Raw genomic sequence first — 26,340 nt, forward strand, 5'->3', positions numbered from 1 at the left:
ATGTTGTGAAATATCCGCTTTTTTGTTGTTGACATTTCTGGTAATGGAGATCAACCAGACGAGACATTGTCTCATAATCTATCTTTCATCAATTTTTTTGTCTGATTGCTAGTAATTAATATATTTACATAGACTGACATATGTATGTGGATGGTAAGTAAAATTCCTCTTCTTTTCACTCAGAATTAAATCCTTCAGAACACTCACATTTTCTGTAATAATCCCTGTCATCAGAACACCTGCATCTCTATCATCCATTGACCCTTTGTGAATTTTCAGATGCATGTGTGGAAGGCAGCATCATGCTGCTAACCACAAATGTAAAAAAAAAATACATCTTACTTATTGGTTTATTCAATAGGCATGGAGGGACAGTAACTAGAATAGTCCAAACAATGGCCAATTCCTTTTTAAAAATGTACCCAGATAAAATAGTTTGCTGACATTTCAAAGGAAACAGATTACCTTTGAAGCACCGGCTGTTATGAAAACATACTCAGCAAATGGGAAAAATACCAGTCTCAATCATGCAATACCTTTATTTGATGCTGCCACCACAATAAGAAATGGGCATTTGTTTGGTTCTCCAAAGCTGTCCTATAGCGATGACTTCAATAGCACCTGCACCCTTCATCAAAGAAAGCTGACTACAGTCTTTCAATAACAGTAAAGAACTTTCCCTCAAAGGAAGTCAGTACCAAACTTAAATAAAAGTGATGGAATCTGATGGATTTTTGCATTTTCCAATGTGACTGGAACACGTTAACTGTGCTGTGAAAGTTTCCTTTTTGTAGGGAAAAAGTTTATGCTTACGAATGCTACCAATGGTGGCTTAAAACGTAAACTTTTACAGACTTGGAACGTACTGAAAAGTAAATGTGCTTTGTCATTCTTTACGTGATTGTGCTATGTTTTTCCACTGAATTAAGACCAATATGACCTGTTACAAAATTATTGAATATTTTAAAGCTGTGTGTGTACATATTTCAGTGGAATCACTTTTATTGTGGATTCAATGTATAATGATGAGGTTCGCAGGTGAGTACACGGTGTTGATATTCTATTCATGCTATACTTTAGGCATTTATATATAAATAAGATTCACATATATATTCCAATTCATGGTTCTCTAAATAAAGTAAACTATTATATACGTCTTCTCTGTTTTCACAACAGGTGTATTTAATATGCATCAATTTAAGATGGTAACTGTGCCAATAAAGCATGTATTTTACTGCCTGCATTTATTACCTACACCCCCCAAAAAAAATTTGGGTACATTTTCTTCAGCTAACTGACCTGGTTGCTTATAACATGGTTTGGTCTAAAACGCAGTCAGGGTCTATTGCTCCCAACTACCGTGTTATAGCGGGGACACACTGTATGTATATATATATATATATATATATATATATATATATATATATATATATATATATATATATTAGTTGCTGTATGCCTAGCCAGACATTATTTTGTAAGCCATTTTTGCAATACTTGTTAAGAGTTTATTACCATTCCTCCATATGAACACTATATTGTTCTTAAATGCACTGTGCTTACCAATTAAAGATAGATAGTTCAGAAGTAATTACACGTTTTTATGTGGATGTAATGTGAATAGAAGCTCACTGTTGTCAGAAGTCTTTCAAAATGTGCAGGCGATTTGAAGATGGGGTTTAAAGAGTTTCAAAAGAATATTTGTTGTGATATATGGTACTTACATTATATATGAAGAAATGAGTCCCATTGTCCTACGTTTGGCTAACATTATGCACTCCAATTTCTAGGATAGAATACGTAAGCGAAAAAATGATTCAACTGTTGTCCTAATGACTAATTTGACTTGAACATTTTCCAGCAAACTCAATGGACTGTGGTGGTAGTTGGACACAGTCACTGGAGACAGGTCATTGTTATTGGAAGGGGAATAACAAACTAACTTGGACAGATGCCAGAGAGGCCTGCCGCTCATGGAAAGCTACTCTTGTTCCCATCCGATCACTGCAGGAGGGACTATTTCTTGCAGGTGATTGTCTTCCTTGACTTAATGCAAGTTATCCATGAGTAATTTTATTCATTTCTATTTTTCATATCAATACATTTTTGGATACTCATTATTTGTCAGTTAGACCCAATGTAAATGAAATTGAAAATGAAAGACTTGAAGTAATTAAAGAGATAAAACTCGTTTTCATATCTACCCTGAACAAATAAACAGATTGAATGGAAATATACACCAAATTTATATTCAATTCCACGACATTTTTCATAGATACAGCTGATTAACTTTAAGCATAGCATTGATAGTCTGGTGTATGAAAGTAGCCATGATGGATATAGTTTTTACCTCACTATATATCATCCTGTACATTGCCAATATATTGGTCAGACGATTCACTATTGCCATATTGGAAGTGTAACAATATCACACACCAAGCATAAGATATCAGGAAGATTATAATTTTATCTTTTCAGATGTGTTTTAGTACCTTTGATTTTGGAGCACACCTCACTGTAATTTTAGGGTGTGAATGGACTAGTTAATGCTTGGTAAAGTTCCATAGATGATAAAGAATGTAATAATGGTGTATGTCATTAAAATTTCATGAAGATCAAAACTTTTGCTGGAATGTATACAGGTGCTCCTTGTGTCATATAGATATTTATTATTGCAGGAAATATATGACAACAATACCTATATTAATAACACATAAAACTTTACTTTAGTTTCATTTTGCACTTAATTTGTACAAATAATTACAGTACATCAACACAACAATGCCTTCATGGTGCTGAGTGAAGTTGTTGTTAGTAGCAATAATTGCAGCATCAAACCTTGACAAGATCCAAAAGAACACACACCCCTCCATTCAAAAGTAAACTTCTGGAATGAGACAATATATCAAAGATACAGTAAAACCTCCCCAAATGACATTTAAAATAAAGTTGAATGATACAATTTCATACAATACAATGTAAAACTGTTCAGTTTTAACTGCTCTCTTTTAAAGTATTTGAAACCTTTTCAGTTCCTACATCACTGGATGCCTTTTTACCATTACATATTTACATCAGTCATTGTTACGATACGAAGGATGGGTCATATGGACTGTTCTGTTATCTCTCAATGCACAGGAGGCCAACTAAACAGTACTTAATGACACTGGATTGCTCATTTATGGGTAGGAATGATACAAATCCTTCAATACTGATTATGTCTTGCAGGGATCCATAAATACTTGTGTGTAGAGACTGCTAGAAGGTAAGTTGGACAGCAGTAACCAATATTGCTTGCGGTTATTCCAGTTAATACATGGTGCTACTAATCGAAGTAAGTTTTTATTAATAATGAAACAAAGAAGATTATCTTATGATTTTTTCAGCATGATTTCTTCAACTTGCAGGGATTGCACAAACTGAGGAAAACCTTTGGATTGGCACATCTGCTATACCTGCTGATCACCCTGTATGGTTTACAGTAGACAGGGAGACTGTATCTTTCTCTGATTGGGAAACAGGTATTAGTATGCTTTAAGTTAATTTATCTTTGTGTGCAGTTCTTCAGCTTTCAGGAATGTTTTGAATTTGGTAGAATTGTAATTGCAAGATGTATGGTACAAAATATAAAGTGTGTACAGAAATTGTCTACAAAAAGTAAAACTGCTGCAAATTGAAATAGTGGGTTTCATATTTTATTAAATTTTTTTTATTTTCTTATATTCATGCAAGCAAGTACAGCAGATAACTTTAACAGCATTATTATATTATATTGCCTTGATTTTGCAATCTATTTGGAATGAAACAAACATTCTTTTTCTCCAAAATTCAAACAAACATGTCATAGAAATGTATCACTGGAACCCCAACAGTTTAGGTAGTAGAGCATCAGACTAACAGTGCAAGGGATGACAGTTCAATTCCTGACAGTGCCAGCCCCAGTCGATTGCTTTGAGTTGTCCTTGGAAAAGCACTTTGCTGTCATTTCTTTGGCATTATACAGCAAATAATGAGTTGAAAATGCCATTAAGACCAACAAGAACAAAAATCAAAAAATTTGTAACTCATTCTCAATCCTTAAGAAGCTAGGTATTGATATTTCCCAGTTTGTCCATCAAGTGTGTGTAGAATCCTTCATAAGAGTGGCCATCAGGTGTGTGTAGAATCCTTCATAAGAGTGGCCATCATTTGTGTGTAGAATCCTTCATAAGAGTGGCCATCATTTGTGTGTAGAATCTTTCATAGGAGTGGCCATCAAGTGTGTAGAATCCTTCATAAGAGTGACCATCAAGTGTGTGTAGAATCCTTCATAAGAGTGGCCATCAAGTGTGTGTAGAATCCTTCATAAGAGTGGCCATCATTTGTGTGTAGAATCCTTCATAAGAGTGGCCATCATTTGTGTGTAGAATCCTTCATAAGAGTGGCCATCATTTGTGTGTAGAATCTTTCATAAGAGTGGCCATCAAGTGTGTAGAATCCTTCATAAGAGTGACCATCAAGTGTGTGTGGAATCCTTCATAAGAGTGGCCATCATTTGTGTGTAGAATCCTTCATAAGGGTGGCCATCAAGTGTGTAGAATCCTTCATAAGAGTGACCATCAAGTGTGTGTGGAATCCTTCATAAGAGTGGCCATCATTTGTGTGTAGAATCCTTCATAAGAGTGGCCATCAAGTGTGTAGAATCCTTCATAAGAGTGACCATCAAGTGTGTGTGGAATCCTTCATAAGAGTGGCCATCATTTGTGTGTAGAATCTTTCATAAGAGTGGCCATCAAGTGTGTAGAATCCTTCATAAGAGTGACCATCAGGTGTGTGTAGAATCCTTCATAAGAGTGGCCATCAAATGTGTGTAGAATCCTTCATAAGAGTGGCCATCAAGTGTGTGTGGAATCCTTCATAAGAGTTTCTCCAAGTTTTCTTTATATATAATAAGATAAGAACAACAAAAAAGAAACAAAACATCAATTCCTCCAAGAATTTTTGAAATGTTAATAAAAAATTATCTTGTGACACACATACATACATGCACAGACACAATCTTCCTCTAGATATAAAGTTGGAGGGTGAGTTGCCAAAGTAGGCCAGGGTGTGATGGGATATAGTGTTTTTCTTTTTCAGTTAGCTGGGTGTAAAGTGAAAGTAGCCAGGTAAATCACCTGGCTCCGGGCTGATAGAAGAAAGCCCTGATATATATATATATATATATATATATATATATATATATATATATATATATATATATATATATATGTCTATTACAATTATTACAGTGAAGATTGTCTAGAGCAGTGTATGAATGATAGTACTAAATAACCATCAGGAATAACAATATCACTGGAGTTATGTTCTTCCAGTCAATCTTATGTAAATTAGGATCACTCCCACCCTTCAAAACAATTAAAGACCTAAGTGGTTATGGTGACTGCCTCTGACGCGTGAGGTTGCAGGTTCAAAACTCTGAGTCATGCCAAAGACTCATAAAACTGGTATTAGCAGCTGCCTCACTTGGCACTCAGCATTAAGCGGTTAGTGTTAGGACTGGTATCAGGATAATATTGCTCTGTGGGACATCATGCTACATGTCTGCGGCATGATGCCCTAGTGCTGAACATGACTATAAACTGCCACACTGCAGACATCATAGTGATATGACTGGAAAATTGTTAACAGTACCTAAAAATCCAAATAACACACACAGTCAATTCATTAATAATCTCAATACTTTGATTTATGTATGTATTGTTGGTTATATTCATAAAATTGAAAGAAATTATCTACTAATTTAAAAGAATATAAAGATGGTGGTTTAAGCATCATTGACGATTTTATACATGCAGTGAAATATATAAAAGAGTGGAGAAGAGATGCATGATTTGAAATGTACATAGAAAATAAAAACAACAGACAACTTGTTCAGTTCCCATAAACTTAATGTTTAACCTAATGGATATAATTTTGTAATAAGACCGAGAAATCATGTTTCCATCTCTGTTGGAGCAGACTTTTGTAAACTGATAAATAGAAATAAATTATTGTCTCATTGTTGAGAAAATTAGCATTGTAGGTGTCCATTTCAAAATATGTTCAAGTGAGATCCCTTTGTTTACATCCAGTAGTGCATGTTCAGTGATAAAATTGTAATGTTTTAAGAATGAAGTCTACTATTCCCACAATTTATCCACACATGCATTGACTTCTGAGAAAGTGTTTGAATTTTTTCTGGTAATTTTGTTTTGTTGCTAATTCCATAAATATTTGGCTGTAACCTAAATTTAAAGTTTACTTGAATAATGATTATCAGATTGTTTTTCATCAACAGTTGTCTTCATTTAAATTTTCTGGATCTGGAAGGAGTGCTTACTTTGCAGTGCCCTAGTTACTAACCTTCTTCCGAATCAGTTTTGTTTTCCTTGGTTAGTTCAAAATACAATCTGAAGTATTCTGGTTATAGATTAATTGCAAAAATTCATAAGTAACCATCCATTCTAAATGTTTGTTTTTACACTCGAACAAAGACCTAACTTAGTTGTTCACTACTAATATATTACTACTACTATTATATTACTATGGATTTAGTGTGAAATGTTCAGTCTGTACTATTTCATAGTTTGCAAAATGTTTTACCACACACACACACACATACACACACATGTCTTCTTGACTATATTTTAATTTTTGCATGTCCTTAGGGGAACCTGTCAACAATATTGACCCTGACTCTAACAGACATCGTGAGCGCTATCAAAAAAAAGCATATTGTGCACTGAAAAGTGTACATAGACAAACCTGGCAAGCTGTGAATTGTCAAAGAAGAGAATCTTACATCTGCTTAAAAAGAGGTATTTCACAAATTCTAAAAACTTATGTAATAATGTTTCATACACAGAAATATATAATTTGTAGTGTTCTAGAAAGAAGTTTTTCAACTGAAGCAAAATTGTAGGTAATTTCTGCAATAATTGTCTCATTTCAAATTGCTTTTGATAGATGGTGGTATGATAGCTTGACTTTGTTTTATTTTAATAACTTTCATGAACTTGTTAATAGTAATCAAAAGTTGAAGAAAAAGAACACATGTTCAGTGTTCATCAATTTATCTATATTTGTATTGTTTTTGTATGTACTCATAGAAACATTATCTGCTCATGGAGGAGTAATTTTGCAAGTTTTACCCAGATCAATTTCAGGGAAATGGTGTTATTCTACATCTGCGATACATTGGCTTTGAATTCATAAAGTATCATTTATGTTTTACAGACATGCAATAAATGTGTACCAATAAGATGCAAAGATGCTCCCAGGGTGGGGGATGGCATGATTTATGCAACATTTGTACAAATTTGCGCATTCAAACCAGTGATGTGCGAGAACTCCCACAAATTAGTTGAAAGTTGTGCATATAAAAATTACTCTGTGTGGAATATACCAACTGTTATTTCCTTTTTTATAATTTACAAACTATAAATCTAAAATTAAATTCAAACGTAAGGATATTTGTTTATCTCCGTACCTCTTCCATTAAAATGTTTTCGGATTTACTTCAATATGAAAGGATAATTGGCATTTCTGCTAATTATTTATATCTGGAACACGTGTCCAAGAGGGATTCTGCAAGTGATTTTCTTTTCTTCCATATGCGCACGCATGAACTTTAGTCCATTAGGGAAAGTAATATCAGCCATGGTGGGACATAAAATCACTGACTATTTTCAATGTCAGGTTAGTGGTGTCAGGAATGTGGAAAGTGGATGTCAAGCCAGTGTTGGTTGTTATGTGGAAAGTGAGTGGGAGAACAAAGAAAGTAGTTTCATGAGTTTCTCATGAAATGGAGTACAATATTTCAACGTCAGATCATGCTGAGTTAGATGTACCGCCACAAAAGAAAACAAAATGTACAGCAAAGTTTCAGCATTCTAGGTTGTCATTGTACAGATGGTTATAACACAACTCGAAGACAGGAGCTATGTTTTGTGATGTTTGCAAATGTTGTAGGAAAAGTAACCCTTTAACATCAGAAATTGGCTGTTTGAATGTTAGGACATTAACTCTTACACGACATGCAGAGTCACATGACCATGTGCAAGCATTAAAGGCTAATGTACTCAAGTCTTTCTTCGAAGCTGCTGTCTCCAGTGTTTTAAAAAAAGAGTGTACGATGAGGACGGCTTAGTTTACTGCCTTTGAGAATATTCCTATTTCAAAGTACCCTTCTCTATTGAAATTGCATCGAGCAAATGGGTGTGATGCACTTTCATCTCTCAAAGTTGGTAACAATGCCACCTACAAGTCACAAAGGTCTGGAGAAGAATTTGTACAAGTGTGCACTGAGATTTTACAGGCTGACATAAACAAAAAATTTCAAGAAAGTTAATTTTTGACAATAATTTTTGATGAAATTACGGACATAATCTCTGAGAAAAAAAAAACTTGTTATCTATGGCAGGCAAAGTTGTCAGTGCATTGATTCTTGGTAATCTTGAAGTGAAGGAAGTTAGTGCAACAGCAGAGATCTTGATTGGTTTGTTATCCACATTTATTAAAGACAGGGCATTTCTGTGGAGAAGGTAATTGTTTTTGGGAGTGATCAAGCATCAGTCATGACAGGGTCAAAAGAGGGTGTAGCAACAAAATTTAAACAGATGAACCCTCACATTATTGCTGCTTATTGCATGACACAGATTTAATTTATGTTCATCCAAAGCTGCAGAAAAAATAACTTACTTGAAGACAGTATTTCAAGATGTAGTCAGATACTTGTTTCACTATTTCAATAAGACTTTTTCAAGAACTCTGGAATTGAAGAAAATTCAAGATGTTCTCAGTTCTCTGTAGTATTTAATGAAAGAAGTTTATGAAATAGGTGGATGGCTTTTTACAGTGCTTTAGAAGCTGTTTTCCAGTCTTGGAAACCACTAGACACTTACTTTGAAAAACACAAAAATGATAGAAAGAAATGTAAGAAATTATTTCTACAACTCACCAGCTACTAGTTTGTTATGGTACTGTACCTTCTCATGAGTTTGATTTCATGACTTGCTGCCTTAAATATGGTTTTTCAGAAGATGCAACATGACATTCAAGCTGTTCGTTGCAGCTGCTGACAGGGCTATATTGGCAAGAATTGTAGAACAAACTAAAGTCTGAGAAGGACAAGATTGGAAATGTGATCATCACCTTGCAAGGTATAAAATTAGGTACAGCTGAAAAGGATGCTAGTTCCGTGAAATCGGAATTTGAAGCAATTAAAAAAGATTTCATTGAAGGATTAAACATGAAATTAAGCAGAGATTTCCTCCAGAAAATACATCTGTTGCTACAAGTTTCCACGTACTTGGCATTAGAGGACTATCATTTCTGAGCAAAGATGAACTGGTGGACCATGGCATTGAATCTTTTAAGACCCTAATAAAGCATTATGGAGTGGATAAGAAAGCTGGAGCAGTAGTCAGGAAAGCACTGATTAAAGAAAGTGAGACTTTGGGAGAGTTCTTGTTGGTGAAAAATCTTAATTTGGTGCAGATATATCCAAGAGACAATATCTTTGAGCTGTGGAAAATAGTAAATAACAACCACAAAGAACAATTTCTCAGCTTGTTGAAACTGGCTAAGTTAGCTATGCATGTGCCCCTTCAGACAACAGACTGTGAAAGAGGGTTTTCAGCACAAAACAACATTCACACACAGACTGATCTTAGAAACAATGAACACACCAATACTTATTCAGCTAAGTGGAAATCGTTTGAAGATTTTGATTTTGATAGTGCCCTAACAAAGTGGAGAAAGAAGAAGCAAAGGTGAATATTTAAGTGTTAGGTAAATATTGAACTATGTCCGTTTCCTCCTCCCCACAATTTGTTTCAGCTCTTTCTTGTTTTGGAGACAATGGGGAAAATGGGTAAATCATCCCTTATGATGAAATCCTGGGAGCATCTCCGTAAGATGGTCATTTGCACATGTTTGAAAAATAGCAAATAACATTAGTGTTCATTTTGTTTTAAAAAAATTGATCATTTGGCATGTATTTACAATTTTTAAAGTCCATGAATCTCAGCAGGCTTATAGAGTTGCAAATTATATGGGACATCATTTAGATATATATACTATGCAGAAATAAATGAAAATATATTCTTTGATAGATGAATCAGTGCCAGCTTGTTCTGATGGGTGGACAGCAGATCTTTCCATAAAGACTTGTTACAAGTTTGAGAAGACTTTAAGAAACTGGCATGGGGCCAAATCTGCCTGTGAGACATGGAACAGTCATCTTGTATATTTAAAATCTGAGACAAAATATAACCTTGTGATAGGCAAGTATTAGTTATAACTTTATGATAGGTAAGTATTAGCTATAACTTTATGATAGGTAAGTATTAGTTATAACTTTATGATAGGTAAGTATTAGCTATAACTTTATGATAGGTAAGTATTAGTTATAACTTTATGATAGGTAAGTATCCAAAAACATTATGCAGTAAAAATTATAATTTAATTCAGTGTTGATTGATTCATGTAACTTATACAGAAAAGCAAGTTATAATAAGATAAACATTTTATAACATTTTTTTTTTACATTGCATTCATGTTTCTATCTTACAGCAAAACATTGGATATATGTTCTTTTCTGCAAAAGTTAAGAATTTAATCAAACCACCAATGCTTTAATATTTTCCATTTTATTTTTGATTATTCCAAAGAAAACATTACCTTTGTCTTTCTCCATGCATGTGAAGTGTTCATCCCTGTAACTATTATTAGTCATGGAAGATATTTAATATATTACAGTAGAAAACAAAGTTTTCAAATTAGTTTAGTTCCTTTCTGAAAACTTTCATTTCTAATCTGCAATTCAGGATAAGATCTTGTTTAAATAATATCAAGATCAGCTACACAAAATCTTGATTATTACAGTGTATATTTTGGAGTATACTCATCACGCGATTAAGGCACTGACATGCATTTCATGAGATTATCCAAGAATTTGGGGACCATGTGTGGCCTAATAGTCGCAGGTGATCACCTCTCAGCTCTGTCTGTGTTGGCTCAGGTCTTACCTCAGCCAACATGGGTATTTGAGAAATATTGCCAGTAGCTTCACGTAGGTCGATGATTCTTCCCAGGGTGAAAATGGCTTCTACTGCAAACAAATATATTGGCCATCATGTATAGTCTTCTCTTCTTTAAATACGTTACCCAATCATAATACCTACTACTACCTTGCAAATCCAGTCCTCCCAAACACTACTATAGCTAAACGGAGTGGTTGGGCAGAGTGATCTCCCCTTCTGTATAAGACTTTGAGACAAAGTCTTAGAATGTGTCAGTCACTACTTTCACTCGTGCCAAGAAGCACGCTTTCCTCACAAGAGCAATTTCAAAAGCCAGAATCTACGTGGAAGATATACCATTACAAGTTCGAGAAGTGTTTCAATTCAAAGGAAAATAAATATGCTTCATGTATATTTCCAAATTTTTCTCTTCCAATCCCAACAAATTTCTTCCTTTATAGTTTGCTAACACATTGTGATCATCACACATTTAGTTACTTGCATGAGAAGCCTATGTGACTTCTCATTCAGTTCAGTTATAATCATTTTTTTACTGCAAGCCTCTACTATATGTGTAAACCCATTACAGATGGGTACATATCAGTGAGTTTCTATTAGAAGGCATTTGTAGCGTCCAAGTGCAAACTTAGGTGTGATTTGCTTGTACAGGCATTCAGTGAGCCTTTTTACCCAAAGGTAATTGTCTCTTAAGGATATTTTAGCACCTACTTTGTACATATTTATAATGCTGTCTCTGTTCCCTTTTATGTGATGGTTTTTGTGTGTAATGTAGACCATGTATATTTCTGTATTGCTTCTGCTCTGGTCGGATGAGTAGCTTTCTATATGTGGTTTACTCAGTCACTTCCTGCTCATGCATGTTTCTACAGGCAACACTTGAGTCATGCTTATCTGCATAAGCATTCCATTATATTTAAAGTGCATTTAGTCACTTGTTCTGGTAGCCTATGCAACTTTACAAGATAGGTTCAGACTACAATATTTATATAACATCACATGTGCTGGCCCACAGGTTTATACCTCTCCTCTGTACAGGTGGCATTGTCTTTATATTTTACCTGTATGAATCATTGTTTTATTTGACTTCTGTAATCAAATTCTGAGTCAACTTTTTAAGATTTAGTTCTGCACTGTGATTATGTTCTAAACGACAGGTGCAGGGCTACAGTTTCATCCATTTCGCTCTATTTGTCTTACAAATTTGAACTATGGGCAAAGCACAAAAACATCTCAAGACAAAGATCTCACCAATCTGCATCCTGACCTTTCTTGTTTGAAAATTTCAGGCAGACAAGGGAGATAATTCATTTTACCCTCCAGCCACAAAGCACAAAACATTGGCATGCTCTGAAACAGCTGAAACAGCTGCAGCACCCAAGTCACTGCCACAGGACTCAGCATTTTTGGCAACTCCCTCAACCTTGCCTCAACAGTGTTTGACTTGCGGAACAGCGAGGGACAGAGCTAACAAACAGCCATGTTCCCTATCACTCAGCAGACGTACAGATTTCCTGGTCAGTCACTCACAGCCTGGTTTACTGTACGTTGAACCTAACATTTGCAGTTATGTACAGGAATCAGTGTATACCTCATGCCACCTTGAGACACTCATTTGGCACAAAGAAACAAATAGTTCCTCATGCTTCAACTGATGTTGGTTCACAATTTACCTAACCTGGTAGGACCTATATCCACTACTCAGCCAGTCATCCTTCTAGGTCAATTGACAGCTTCTTATGACATGGCTTCATGACTTCTGCTGAATATGCTGGGGAATTTTTTTCTCCCTATTTGAAGCAATGCCCCGACAAACAGAGCCCCTCCAATTGGGTTACCTATAAGCTGTCTCACATACCTTAGGGGAGCGGAGATGGTATGATCTGCAGGGAGGGGGATGTACCTCCCTCCACCTTTTACCTATTCTTGTAAGGTATTAATATTCAGTAATGTAGTTAAATAAGAAACCAATTTTTCCTAGTAAAATATGTTTATTTAAGAATACTTACCCAATCATAATACACATATACCCTCCAAGTCTCCCTGCTGTTACATCCATAGAGAGCATGCCTTATGCTCCACTAGTAACTTACATCTTCTTAGACTTTGCTACACAGTCTCATACCAAAGGGGAGATCACTCTGTCCGACCACCGCATAAGTCACCAGAGAGCTTTTAGCTCCATTTAGATAAAAGTTGCATCAGGGAGGGCTGGATTTGTGAGTTAGTAGTAGTTCTTCTTAGGCCTGGGTACGCATTCTTGAAGAAATATTTTACTTGCAAAAATTCGTTACTTTGCTGAAAAGTGGCATTAAACCCACAAAACCATAATTACCTATGCATTTGAAGAAGAGTGTTATCCTTCCAGTGAACAAGTCTCTTTATTGTTATCATTTATAAAGCTTAAACATCTTAAATGTTATAACTTCTGCATATAACAGACAAGCATTCGTACTAAAGGTTCTCAGAAATATATCAAAGATATGCAATAGTATTAGTAAAAATTGCACCTATTTTCTCTGTTACTGAAATCTGAACAAATGTTTTCAGATACTGTCAAAAAACTGCAGGACATGTCTGATGACATCTGGATAGGTCTTCATGACTCACAAGTGGAGGGCAACTGGACATGGTTAGATGGAACCCCTTTCTTATTGAAGAAGTGGGCTCCGAGTGAGTATTTTCTTTTAACAGCATTGTCTACAATTCAGTTTAGTGGTCTCCATCTAATACGGCCACCCCTTTGCACCAGAAAAGTGGCTGTATAAGACGGGTGGCCTTTCCAGAGAAGTATGTGCATGTATATGTGTGTGTAATAAAGCTGCATATAATATATTCCTTTTAATATCTTCATTTAAAAGCAGCATTAAGTATTAAAAGGTTGCAAGGTAACATTAATTAATAGTTCTTATTCTTTTAGTCGTGAAATGTGAGTGGGATATTGCTGGCATACGCATTGCAAAACCATAAAAAAAATAGTTATTTAAATCTTGGTAGATACATTGCTTCACATTTAAAATAATTCTCTTTCCATTTCCTCCATAATCCCACTGCTGCAGAATACATTCCTTATCTGTGACAGTGTTGTTTATTTGAGTCTTCCCAACATAACATTTTTTGGCAAGAGCTCTTGAACTCTCCCCGTTGTCTTCAGGTCAAATAACTTGTACTCCAAAGTATTAATTCTCTGATTACATGATGGTATGTTAAAGCTTTGCAATTACTATATTACTATTTTGCTAATTGTACATTACTGCAATTTAATTATGCATTCAAAATGTTTGTTTAGAGAAAATGCCTTGCTTATAAAGGAAGTGATACAAGTACTGTCACTTGATTTTTCAGTTTTGTCTAGTTGCATGTTTTGTTCAAAGTTAATTTCTCTGTGTATGTTAATCCACATAATCTATTTTAGCCTATTCTCACCATGTTATGATTTTGATAATTATGTCCAGTACAAGTCATATGGACAGCATTCTTTTGCATACCAGGGCCTAACAATGTGGAATGAATTGCCCACTAAACTTAGACACAAAGACACAGTGATCACATTCAAGAGGGCTCTCAAAACTCACTTATTTCGACTGCAAGAACAAACTTAAAGGCCTAATAATGTTTCCTACCTTAAATATTCTCAGCATGTTTTTTTTAAAATTATTTTCTAATTTCATGGTGTTTGCTTTTGTAATCATATCATAATATGTTTTTTATCTTATAGGTGTTGTCTAATGTTATAAAACGTTTAGAGCTTCTAAAGATTAGGTGCTATACAAAGTCCTCATTATTATTATTATTATTATTATAATCATCAAAGAAAACGACTCATAGGTTTTGTAAACCTCAAACTCTATCAAAACATTGCCAGCTTCATTTCCTGTAAACACTGGCATTAAAGATATAATACAGGCTTAGTGCTACATGTATCATAGCCAACACTTCTTTTTGTAATGAAAACTGGACATAGGGAAACAGACATCAGGAAAAATAATTGGATTACTTACCTTCCTATATGAATTATATATTGGTTGTATGCAAATACTAATAATATATTGTGGCTGCTTGTGAGAGGTAAATTTTGCATTTTCTACTAATATGTTGACTGCAGGTCATGTTAAATGGGTGGCCTTGTCTAAATTTTATGTTGGATCACAAACTCGACTGTGCCATGGGATTCAGGCCATAATAAGTGGGATGCTGCTGGTCAGGGGTGCCGTTCATGAGGGGAACCACTGTACACATCAAGAGCTATAGATGATCTTCAGATTTATTCTTTCCTCAGCAACAATCAAGCACTCAGGTCATAATTGTCATTGCATCTCAATACACCCATAAAGGAAGTATAAAAATCAGAGACAAAAGCAAATAAAACTTGCTATTACATAAATCAAATTGAAACTATTGAAGCCAATTCAGGAATGAAGTATGAATTTTCATGGACATTTTTTTTTTTCTTGTGTTACTAATTCTGCATAGTAGGTTCAACAGCTATTGTGAGTGTAGTAATTGTTTAGATTCTAAAGGAAATGACTTTATAAAAGTGTTAATGTCACACGATGGGTATAATAATCAACCATTTGCTATCACATGAATATTGCTACATGTTCTCAATGCAGTTCACTTATGGTTAACATTCATGTCCATCCTTCTGATGCAAAGTCAATCAAATAAATGATTTCCCAGAAATTACATGTACTTATTTGTCAGGTTAAAAAGCACAGACTGCTAATTATATGGAACTTGTAAGTTAATAAGACAATTGACAATGCTGAATTAATTTCATTATTTTCATTTTGATAGTAGAATGGAAGTTACTGCTATTAAATCCATTATACTGACAATAATAATGATGATAATGATGATGATAATAATAATAATAATAGTAATAATAATAATATTAATGAGGTGGAGGAGTGCCTAATTTTTAGAAGCTCTGAGTGTTTTACAGTGTTAGTTAACACATCAGGATAGGGTGACTGGGTTGGACATCAAGCAACATGTCTGCAGCATGATGACCCAGTGCTAGACATCACTATATACTTCCACACTGCAGACATCATAGTTATATGACTGAAAAATGTTAATGCTACGATAAAAATCCAAATCACACACACACTCATTTAGCTTTTCTTTTAAATTTGTAAGATGCTAAAGTCGATTTGACAGAATAAATTTTAGAGCAGTTCAGGAAAGCTCAGCACTGGAATTATATACTTTATTACTGTGTTTATTTATTTACCGTGCACAAAAAGATCAAATAAAAAGATGTTAATATTGAATAAGTATTAAATTATCCTATACTGCCCATTTTAAACTTTCTGATTCTTTTCTATTTTCATTTTCATACATTCTATGAGTATAATGTATGGTAAAATGATGGAACTGGATTATTCAACCCTGACATTCCAGTCAGCACTATTCAAAGAGCTCTGCTACATTTTGTGCCAAACAGTTAAACGTTTTCCTATTAATAATAACGAGGTCCAGTGAGGCTGAGTGGTCTAAAGCGCTCACCGTTCTGGATCACTACCATCTCACCTCTGTCTGCGTGGGTTTGAGTCCATAGCTTGGCTAGCGTGGGCATGTGGGAAAGTCTGTCAGTAGCTTCTCATGGGTTGCTGGGTCTTCCCTGGGGTTTTCAGGGTTCTTCCTCCACCAGTTATACTGGCCACCATGTATAGCCTATCTGAAAAATGGCTTTAAACCCTAGAACAACAACAACAATTAATAATAACAAGAAGAAAATGTAAAAAAGGAACAGGAACATGAATCAGAAAAGAAAAAAAAATAAGTACAGAAGAAGTTCTAGTTCTTATTGTCACACTCTAGCAACACACTTTAATGTAACATTTTTGTTCCTGCATTAATGGAAGTCTTAAATCCATTTTTGTTTCTCCAAACTATATAAATGGAAATAGGATTAAATTATTTAGCAATCTAACCAAGATAGCTGCTTAATTAATGCAAGTTTGTAAATATACAGAAATACTATAAGGTAATTAACAGTTTTATGATATTGCTAGCCATGAATCTGTCAGTCAATCAGTCACTAGTTCAATCAGTGGAACATTTTTCAGATCAGCCTGATGATTGGAAAGGAAATGAAGACTGTGGCAGTATTAATTCTGAGAAGTATGTTAATGACTATTTCTGCACTGAAAATTTGACATCTATATGTGAAAGACCAGGTAAGTAAACTTGCCTTTGTATCACAGCATGTTCCTCTAGACTGTGCAATTTTCAGGCACCTTAAAGAATACAATCAATATATTAAATTATTTTATATATGGAAAAATGTTGTTAATTGGATGAAGTAGATCTCATTCAGTACCAGGATTTCTACTGTATAATATAAGTAGCATTGGAAAGTGTTAATGATTCTTCCATCACAGATGTTATATGTATACTGCCATGAGTTCTCAGACTGTTTTATGATCCTAGGCAATCTCCAGAATTAAATAAAATTCTATATGTAATACTGGCATTCATACTTTAGTAAGTATGAACAAAAGCAAACAGAAATACAAATATGCAAAGAATAAATAAATGAATACGAAAATAAATCCAGAAATAAAAAATAAATGTCAAACATGTACAAGAACATCATGAAAAACGTTATCATTCTATGCATGGACCATGTTTGTGAATCATATTAATGACAATGAAAACTGATATTTAGGCAAAATGCCTTGCCAAATATAAGCAATGTCCACTGTGTGAACCTTTGGAGTAATTGACTAAATTGTTAGTTACTTCACTGGTCACATTTCTCAATTCTCTCACTATTGGATAAAAGCACTGAAAGCAAAAAGAATTTCTGACTGGATGATCAGGAAAATGCACGTAATCCTAAGCATGCTGTGGTGGTGCATCAAGACTCAAGTTTTCATTAATTTAAAATGTCCCAAGGTTTTCAAGAGACACTTTGTGTTACTGGTGGTGCATTTTCAACTGATTGCAAACAATTTTATGAAAGCAAAAGATCAAAACAAATGATCTAAAGTTTGCATCTTGTATGCATCATTAACTTTGGCTTGTTCCGTAGGATATATAATTGATTTGTACCTTTTATAAGAATCCTCACAAGATTAACCTCTGATTTGTTAGTATATTATATTCTTACATAAAGATGCATGCATGACATTGTTGAAAACAGCGTATCCTTGTGACTGTACCCATATGTGACTATTAGTTTTTACACAGCATTGATGCTTTTGTGTATTGTTCTGCTTCCCCAGATGAAATGACTATGCATTCTGTATTGTGCATATTGAATGAAGAAGTGAAATCTACGTAGGTTCCCCAGACACAAAGATTAGAGAATTTTCAGAGTGGAGAAATAAAATGTGCCTCATGCTCTAATACATCTTAATACTACAGAGCAACCGAAATAACAATACATGCAAATAGGATTTTTGAACTCTTCTGCTCCAAAGTAACTGGCAATTATTCTCACTGGTGTATGAAAAAAACAATTCATAATATGCTAAACATCTGGTAGTTGCTTTCTTTGTTACGAAAGACCTACAGAACATTTTCGTTTAGTTGTTTTTCCTATCTATATTTTTAGAAGTTGGCTATCTTACCAGACACTCTTCCATTTTTCATAAGCTGATGGGAACAGTGCTTCACACTGGAACAGAATTACATAAAAGTCAAGGTAGACAATGTGTCCCTTCACAAGAGAAACTTTATATTGCAATGGACATGTGGGTAGGGGCAGGTATGAAATATTAGGTTTCCCATATTTTTTATTTTCTTTCATTTTTCTGATATCAACATATGCCGAAATTGTCGAAACCTTCTTTGATAGCAAAAAAATGTGTATGATCCCGATATTGTAGTATTTCTGAGTGCAGCTTGTGATGATGGATGGGAGCTGGACCACAACACTGAAATATGTTTCAAATTTGGGTACGAGAAGAAAACTTGGAATGAGGCAAGAGCAGCTTGTCAGAAATTTGGAGGAGATCTGGCTAATGTAAAATCACCTGATCAACAGCTGTATATATACAGTAAGAGCCCTTTTCTAATCTTCTTATATCTTTTATATAACAATTTGATGATAACATCAATGAAAGAGATCATCTAAGAATGATTCAAGTTCTGAAATTATACTTGAGTACAAGACAATTATCATTCGATTGCATTTATTTTATTTCTTTCTGATGTTAAAACAGAGAATTTATTGTCTTGAAAATTCAAGAGATACTTATGGTACCTCACAACTGAATCCAAGGAATATCTATTATTGTTTTATATCTGTTGGCTATTTTTTGCAAACAGTTGTTGCTATCCACACTACCCAGTTTATTAAATTCTTGGCTCCCGCTGTGCTCTACATCAGTTCATTGTGTTGTTACTGTCAAGTTGACATCAATAGTTGTTAAAAATGGCTAAAAGATTTTTTGTATACAATATTTTTCTTGCTAAACACATTTCTTTTGTTAACTTGTATAAAGGATTTAGATCATTTTATATTACTACCATGATTTTAAATAAAATTTTGAGTAAAATACCTCCAGATGATATTCTTTATGGGTCTACTCCATGTTTTGACTACATATGCTTGTTTGTCTCACCACAAGTTTTCGTGTTTACCTTTTCCAGTATATTCTTACATACACTGTTGTAAAACACTTTCACATGTGTAACTGTATCATTTGAAGCTTTCACTTTTTGAAGATTTCTTCAAAAGCATCACCTATGTCATCTTCTTTGATTTTGATCTGTGCAATGGTGTTATGAAAAATGTTCTATCACAGTCAAAATGTATTTACTTCAATTGCTGTATTTTTAATATTGTTGGATGTCAACTAGGATGTCAACTATGCCAGCTGGTGGTCAGCCATGTGACTGACTTAAACTGTACTGGTGGAAAATCTTTTCCCAATCTGCCTGACTGTGTAATCATGGTGTTTGGTAGGGTTGGGGAGGGTTGCTCCCAATATATTATTTAAATTACCATAGAAGTCCCACCCCGGGCATGATTTTGTAAGGAGCAAAATTAGTGATAGAGAGTGGTAAGGCTCCAATTCCCCAGTAAGGAGTGCCAACAGTTAAATTATTGAGAACACAAAAGGTGAAATTCAAAAGAATAACAATTTAATACAATTCATTATTCAAATGATAATAATTTCCCAATCACTCTTCTTCCTCTCGACCAAGTGATAGCCTATTCGCATCTTTTGATTTATGGTATGAGATTACTTTTCCACTTGTCCTTATTTCATACTCGTCTGTATCTCTCCTATCCCACCAATTTCTTCTCTCCTCCCAACATCCCTCTTAACTCCTCCTAGATGGCTCCTTCTCCAATTCCTCCTCCTCAACTCCTTTCCTCCTCCTCATTGACTCTGCTCTCTGACTAGCCTTCGATTCACAATCAACTTCTCCACAAGTCTCTATTCCATCTCTCTCCTAGAGACTCGGGACTAAACCACACCAAAAGTCTGTCCCCTAAAAGCTAGCCATCTCGTCTCACACTAAACCAACAATCAATCCTCAGATAAAGGTTTTTACATTTTTTAGTCATGCAGTCGTGCACATTGAAATACCAATATGCTCTTGTATGGTAAACAACATCGTAATAAAAGCATGGTATCAACCACTTATCATACAGACATCAATAAATTGTGTCACATCTGTGTATATATTCTTAATCTCATTATACTGAATGCGTTTCTGTACATTACACTCCCACAAGTGTACACAAATATTCAAATATCCATATTAACTAATTTTACACACTGCAACCATTTTCCAAAATTCCAATTCAATTCAACAATTGCAAAATCTAGAATATCACATGAATAAATGCACTAGTTTACTACAAAGTAACCAAATAGCAAATTACAATATTAATTCTAACCATGAGCTAGCAATCTACATAATTCTGTACATTAGCTTAGCTCATTTCTCAAATACGCATGTACATTAAACACTACAAAGGTAATTCTATGTACTTACGATTCTAGTAATGAAGTATACATACTGCACATAATTACAATTACAATGCCTTAATATTCTGCAACAATCAAGTAAATAACTCACTGACCTTTACAAAGCTTTGTCTTTTCTTAGAATTTCCTAAGTTTTCCTGCCAATGTATGAGTGGCTTTCCCGTAGTTATTGCTTTAACTTTCCAGCATGATTTTTCACCATTACTGAAAGTTTCTAGTTTAAATTACTCAGTTAAATTCGAATAGAAATGGTGACCACACCCTCTGTCAATTCTGATTGGTTATTGACTTTACCCTGTTCTATTCAACTTAGTAGACAGTGCTCTGGCCATCTGTTAACCTGGTGAGATTTACAATGTCAGTAAGGATCCTTTGTTCATGAACAAAGCTTTCAACTTCCACATGTGATTTTTGACACCCAACAAAGCTGGCTCTCATAACAATTATGAACAGGACCACTATAGCCGCAGGGTCTAACATATATACATGGCTTCTAACCAATTCCTTTGTTCTTGACTTACGTAAACGTGGGCAGGCAACATGACAGTAATGTTTATGCAGACTGTTCAGTGAACCTTTCTTCCTATTTTTCATATTTAATTTGTTTTGCCCCATTTATTTTAGTAGCCTAAAAGCATCTAGATAAGACATCATTTTTATAATTTGCCATTCTTTGTTTTTCAGTAATTTGCAGTGCTGCTTAATGCTTGATGGATCTCAAATTTATTTTACATTTTGACAGCATTATGATTGATTGTAAAACATAACCTTAGCATATTAAATTGTTAGCATTTGTTTTAAATCTTAACTTTGTTCTCCACAGACCATGTACTTAACAAGATCTTCAAGTTTTATTTAAAATTTAGCTGAGTACAAATTATGTATTTGCCCACATTAAATAGGTAATTAATTTTTTCTTCATACTGCACATTTCAGTCACTTTTCTATCAGGGGTGATACAGCTAATTTGCATGTAATCTTCATTAAATATTTAGATCTGCATCTTTTCTAAGATATAGCATTATATTTTTATTGATGCCTTGAAATCACCAAAATTAACATTTTATTCTCTACACAATTTATTTTGGGCACACTTCTCCTGTCTAATTTATTAACAAGTAGACAATGACTTTGATTCTGACATTATTGCTGTCATGTTAATCTTGTGCAGTATTTGTATCACCTCTGTAATAACTAGTTTTAATCAAACCAAAATAGCTAATGTACTAATATGTTTTGTAAAAGTTCAATTACTAATTTTCATGCAAGATAAAGATCTGTATTTTAGTGTTTTTTATTTAGTATTTAATTAGTATTTTAGTGTTTTTCATGTATGAGTGGGCTTGTCTAAAAGAATACTCCTCACTAGAAATGTCAGATTTTTTTATTTTTATTAGCTGTATCAATACATGCATGGTTTTCACAAAGGAAAAATTACCACAATAAAATAAGGTCTTGCTCACTTGAACTATTCGTGTTCAGAACTGTCTTCACAAGAATGGTATTACTCTTTTTGTACTCAAGATACTAGTGTATATTACTTTACTTAATGGCTCAAAATATAAAGAAAATCAAAATTATTAACTGTAAATTAGAGTTTGATATGTTTTAATAACTGAGATTCATTGGCGTTATATTTATAGATAATATAAGTTATGCTATTTAATGTAAATATGTTATAAAAATAATTATTAACTATATTATAAATATATCATTCATCAAATGAACTGTCTTTAATTACAGGGAAAAACACTATTTATTATAATTAACATGATTTTACTACATAATTATTACCAACAAGCAAATTCCTTTTATGATCTGCACGTTATTTATACCTGTGCATTTGATAGGTCAGAACAAAAGTTTTCCCTTCAACATCATGTCGTGCTTTTATTTACAGGTATTTGCTTTACAACACAGTAAGAAATCATTGGATGGGAACGTAATGAAATGAGCACTACACTTGTCATATCAAAATCGGCTGTGATCTATTCTGTGAATAGTATTTTGACAAGTGTGATGCCACTGTATATTTTTGCAGATAGAGTCCATGGAATAACTAATTCCCAAGGGTGTTGGATTGGGGCGTCGGACACTACTATAGAGAATATATGGAAAGGAGTTGATGGTTCACATCTTACATATACAGACTGGGGACAAGGTTAGCGAAAACCTGTGTACATGTAGCTTTTTTAATACTCTGTATACAATTGCTCATTAATTTGCATTTCTTTTCCATTAATGGAATTTTATTCAATTAACAATACAGTTAGTGATTTGATTCACTGGTTGACTGTAACCAGATTCGGGTTAATTGAAGTCTTCACCTAGATGTGTATTCGTTTTTTATATATGTTATTTATATGATAGTGGTTATTATTTATTAAACATTTTTTGTATAAACACAGTCTCAAATGCATGCATATTCAAATCCCTTTTGAAATTGCATACATTTATTTTGTAACTGGTGAAATTTTATTTGCCCACTTTTCATCAGTGGTGTTTCCTTAGTGTACTGATCTTTGGCTGAAGGAAATGGATAATGGACATATGACTGGGATTGTTTTCCCTGGCTTCAAGAAAACCTTTGATCTTGTTGATTATGAAATTCTGCTGCAAAAGTTGAGCTGTTACAGGTTTGACAATCCTCCTTTAAACTGGTTTAGATCATACCTAAACCAAAGGTCTCAACAAGTAAGCATTGGCAATATTAGCTCTCAAACTCGCACCATTCATTCAGGGGTCCCTCAAGGCTCAGTTTTGGGCCCTCTCCTCTTCCTTATCTATATCAATGATCTACCATTAAATAATGAATCCACAAATACAGATTTGTTTGCAAATAATGCAACCTTGTATACATCTAGTTCTGATACTGAAGTTATCCAGATGAGATTAAACTCAGACCTTATTAGAGTCCAAAACTGGGCACAACAAAATAGGATGGTAATTAATAAAGGCAAAACAAAATGTATGATTTTGGGGATGTCACAAAAGCTACACAAGTCAGGGAACCCAAAACTATCTCTTGCAATAAATAATCATCCATTAGAAAATGTCAAACATGAAAGGCTTGTAGGTATGTCTGTAGATAATAATTTATTATGGAATGACCATACTGATAAGCTTTGTAAAACACTGTCATCCAAAATTGCCCTTCTCAGAAGAATCAAGAAATATTTACGTATGGAAACTCGCAATCTATATGAAAAGTCATATATTCTTCCAACAATGGATTATTGTTCAATGTATGGGGAAACTGTGCTGAATCTGAGCTTGACATGATTTATAAACTTCAGAAATGAGCAGCACGTATAATTTTAGATGCATCTGTTGATCATCCCTCAAAAGCATTATTTACATAACTCAAACGGTTCACAGTATATGACAGGATAGATTTTCACAAGGCAGTTCTTTTATATATTAAATGTCTACATGGAACTGCACCAGAGTATTTTCAGGACTTATTCAGGCCTTTTTCAACACAATACCAGTTGAGATCAATATCACATGGAAACCTTCCAGTACCAAAACCAAGAACTGAGCAATTTGAAAAGAGTTTTCAATACTCTGGTACAGTTCTGTCGAATAAGATTCCACTACATGTAAAATCTGCTGAAAATATTAGAGTATTTAAGAAAAGATATCATGAGCATGTATGTGTTTCTAATAGATAATGGAATTTAGTATTTTAATACTAAACATGTTAAAATAAACAGTAATTATTGCTATCTTCATATAATGTGCATTGTTATACTCTTCTTAAGAGGACCTCAAAGGAGAATAGTCCTTGACTAATGAGTCACCCTCTATAAATAAAGCATTATTATTATTATTATTATTATTATTATTTCACAAACATAACACATAAATGTCCATTCAAATTTCAGAACTGAAGTTATGGCCATATCATTTACCCTTATTGGTATTTATGATTAGAACAATGAATATAATAGACTTTGTCATGGAACAATGAATATAATAGACTTTGTCATGGAACAATGAATATAATAGACTTTGTCATGGAACAATGAATATAATAGACTTTGTCATGGAATAAACTCTCTACCAATAATTTTCCCTTGATATCCAATCCATTTTGATTGGTATGGGAGATAGGTTTCTTCTGTCAGTTTAATAAGCAAAGTGTTTGTCACTTTTGCTTTTCTGAACATGTCACACTTTTTCCTCAGATGAACCTAACAACTTGTATAAAGCAGAAAATTGTGCCTCCATACATTTGGGCTTGAGTCCGAACCATGGAAGATGGACTGATCAAAGTTGTGCCCTGATGCTATCATATGTTTGTGAGAAGTCGGGTAGGTGTCTACATTATGCTTCTGATTATATTTCATGTTGAATTTAATTCATAGTATATATTCAAGATATATTCTGAGAGATTACAAGTAGGTTTGTTAAGTGAGGAATCTTTGCTGATTAAAAACCTTTTATTAGCTCTTTTATGAAACAAAGTTTCACCAGGTATCAATACATTATCGTTAGTTGGTAAAAAGGATGTTCATGTATCTTCATTGTCTTATCTGTCTTAAAAGATGTTCATGTATCTTCATTGTCATATCTGTCTTAAAGGATGTTCGTATATCATCTTCATTGTCATATCTGTCTTAAAGGATGTTCATATATCTTCATTGTTATATCTGTCTTAAAGGATGTTCATGTATCTTCATTGTCATATCTGTCTTAATGGATGTTCATGTATCTTCATTGTCATATTTGTCTTAAAGGATGTTCATGTATCTTCATTGTCATATCTGTCTTAAAGGATGTATCTTCATTGTCATATCTGTCTTAAAGGATGTTCATGTATCTTCATTGTCATATCTGTCTTAAAGGATGTTCATGTATCTTCATTGTCTTATCTGTCTTAAAGGATGTTCATGTATCTTCTTTGTCATATTTGTCTTAAAGGATGTTCATATATCTTCATTGTCATATCTGTGTTAAAGGATGTTCATATATCTTCATTGTCATATCTGTCTTAAAGGATGTTCATGTATCTTCATTGTCATATCTGTCTTAAAGGATGTTCATGTATCTTCATTGTCATATCTATCTTAAAAGATGTTCGTGTGTCTTCATTGTCATATCTGTCTTAAAGGATGTTCATGTATCTTCATTGTCATATCTGTCTTAAAGGATGTTCATGTATCTTCATTGTCATATTTGTGTTAAAGGATGTTCATGTATCTTCATTGTCATATCTGTCTTAAAGGATGTTTGTGTATCTTCATTGTCATATCTGTCTTAAAGGATGTTTGTGTATCTTCATTGTCATATCTGTCTTAAAGGATGTTCGTATA

The 26,340-nt window shown here is 33.9% G+C and overlaps 1 protein-coding gene across 4 annotated transcripts in view; it reads left to right on the plus strand.

Moving 5' to 3' along the window:
* Positions 1-26,340, plus strand: part of LOC149791882 (lymphocyte antigen 75-like) — a 153,360-nt gene that overhangs the window by 47,189 nt on the left and 79,831 nt on the right. For 3 of the 4 annotated variants that reach the window (XM_089970386.1, XM_089970388.1, XM_089970387.1), the window contains exons 20-28: positions 1,862-2,029; positions 3,408-3,521; positions 6,690-6,839; positions 10,137-10,307; positions 13,614-13,736; positions 17,138-17,248; positions 18,905-19,075; positions 23,064-23,183; positions 25,213-25,338. In XM_089970386.1, the coding sequence (XP_089826512.1) occupies positions 1,862-2,029; positions 3,408-3,521; positions 6,690-6,839; positions 10,137-10,307; positions 13,614-13,736; positions 17,138-17,248; positions 18,905-19,075; positions 23,064-23,183; positions 25,213-25,338 (1,254 nt within the window). The remainder of the gene's footprint in view (positions 1-1,861; positions 2,030-3,407; positions 3,522-6,689; positions 6,840-10,136; positions 10,308-13,613; positions 13,737-17,137; positions 17,249-18,904; positions 19,076-23,063; positions 23,184-25,212; positions 25,339-26,340) is intronic. The other variant, XM_089970389.1, reaches the window with a different exon arrangement.

This window comes from Sinohyriopsis cumingii, chromosome 9 (genome assembly GCF_028554795.1).
Source record: "Sinohyriopsis cumingii isolate HCF-2022 chromosome 9, ASM2855479v2, whole genome shotgun sequence".
Taxonomy (NCBI): Eukaryota; Metazoa; Mollusca; class Bivalvia; order Unionida; family Unionidae; genus Sinohyriopsis; species Sinohyriopsis cumingii.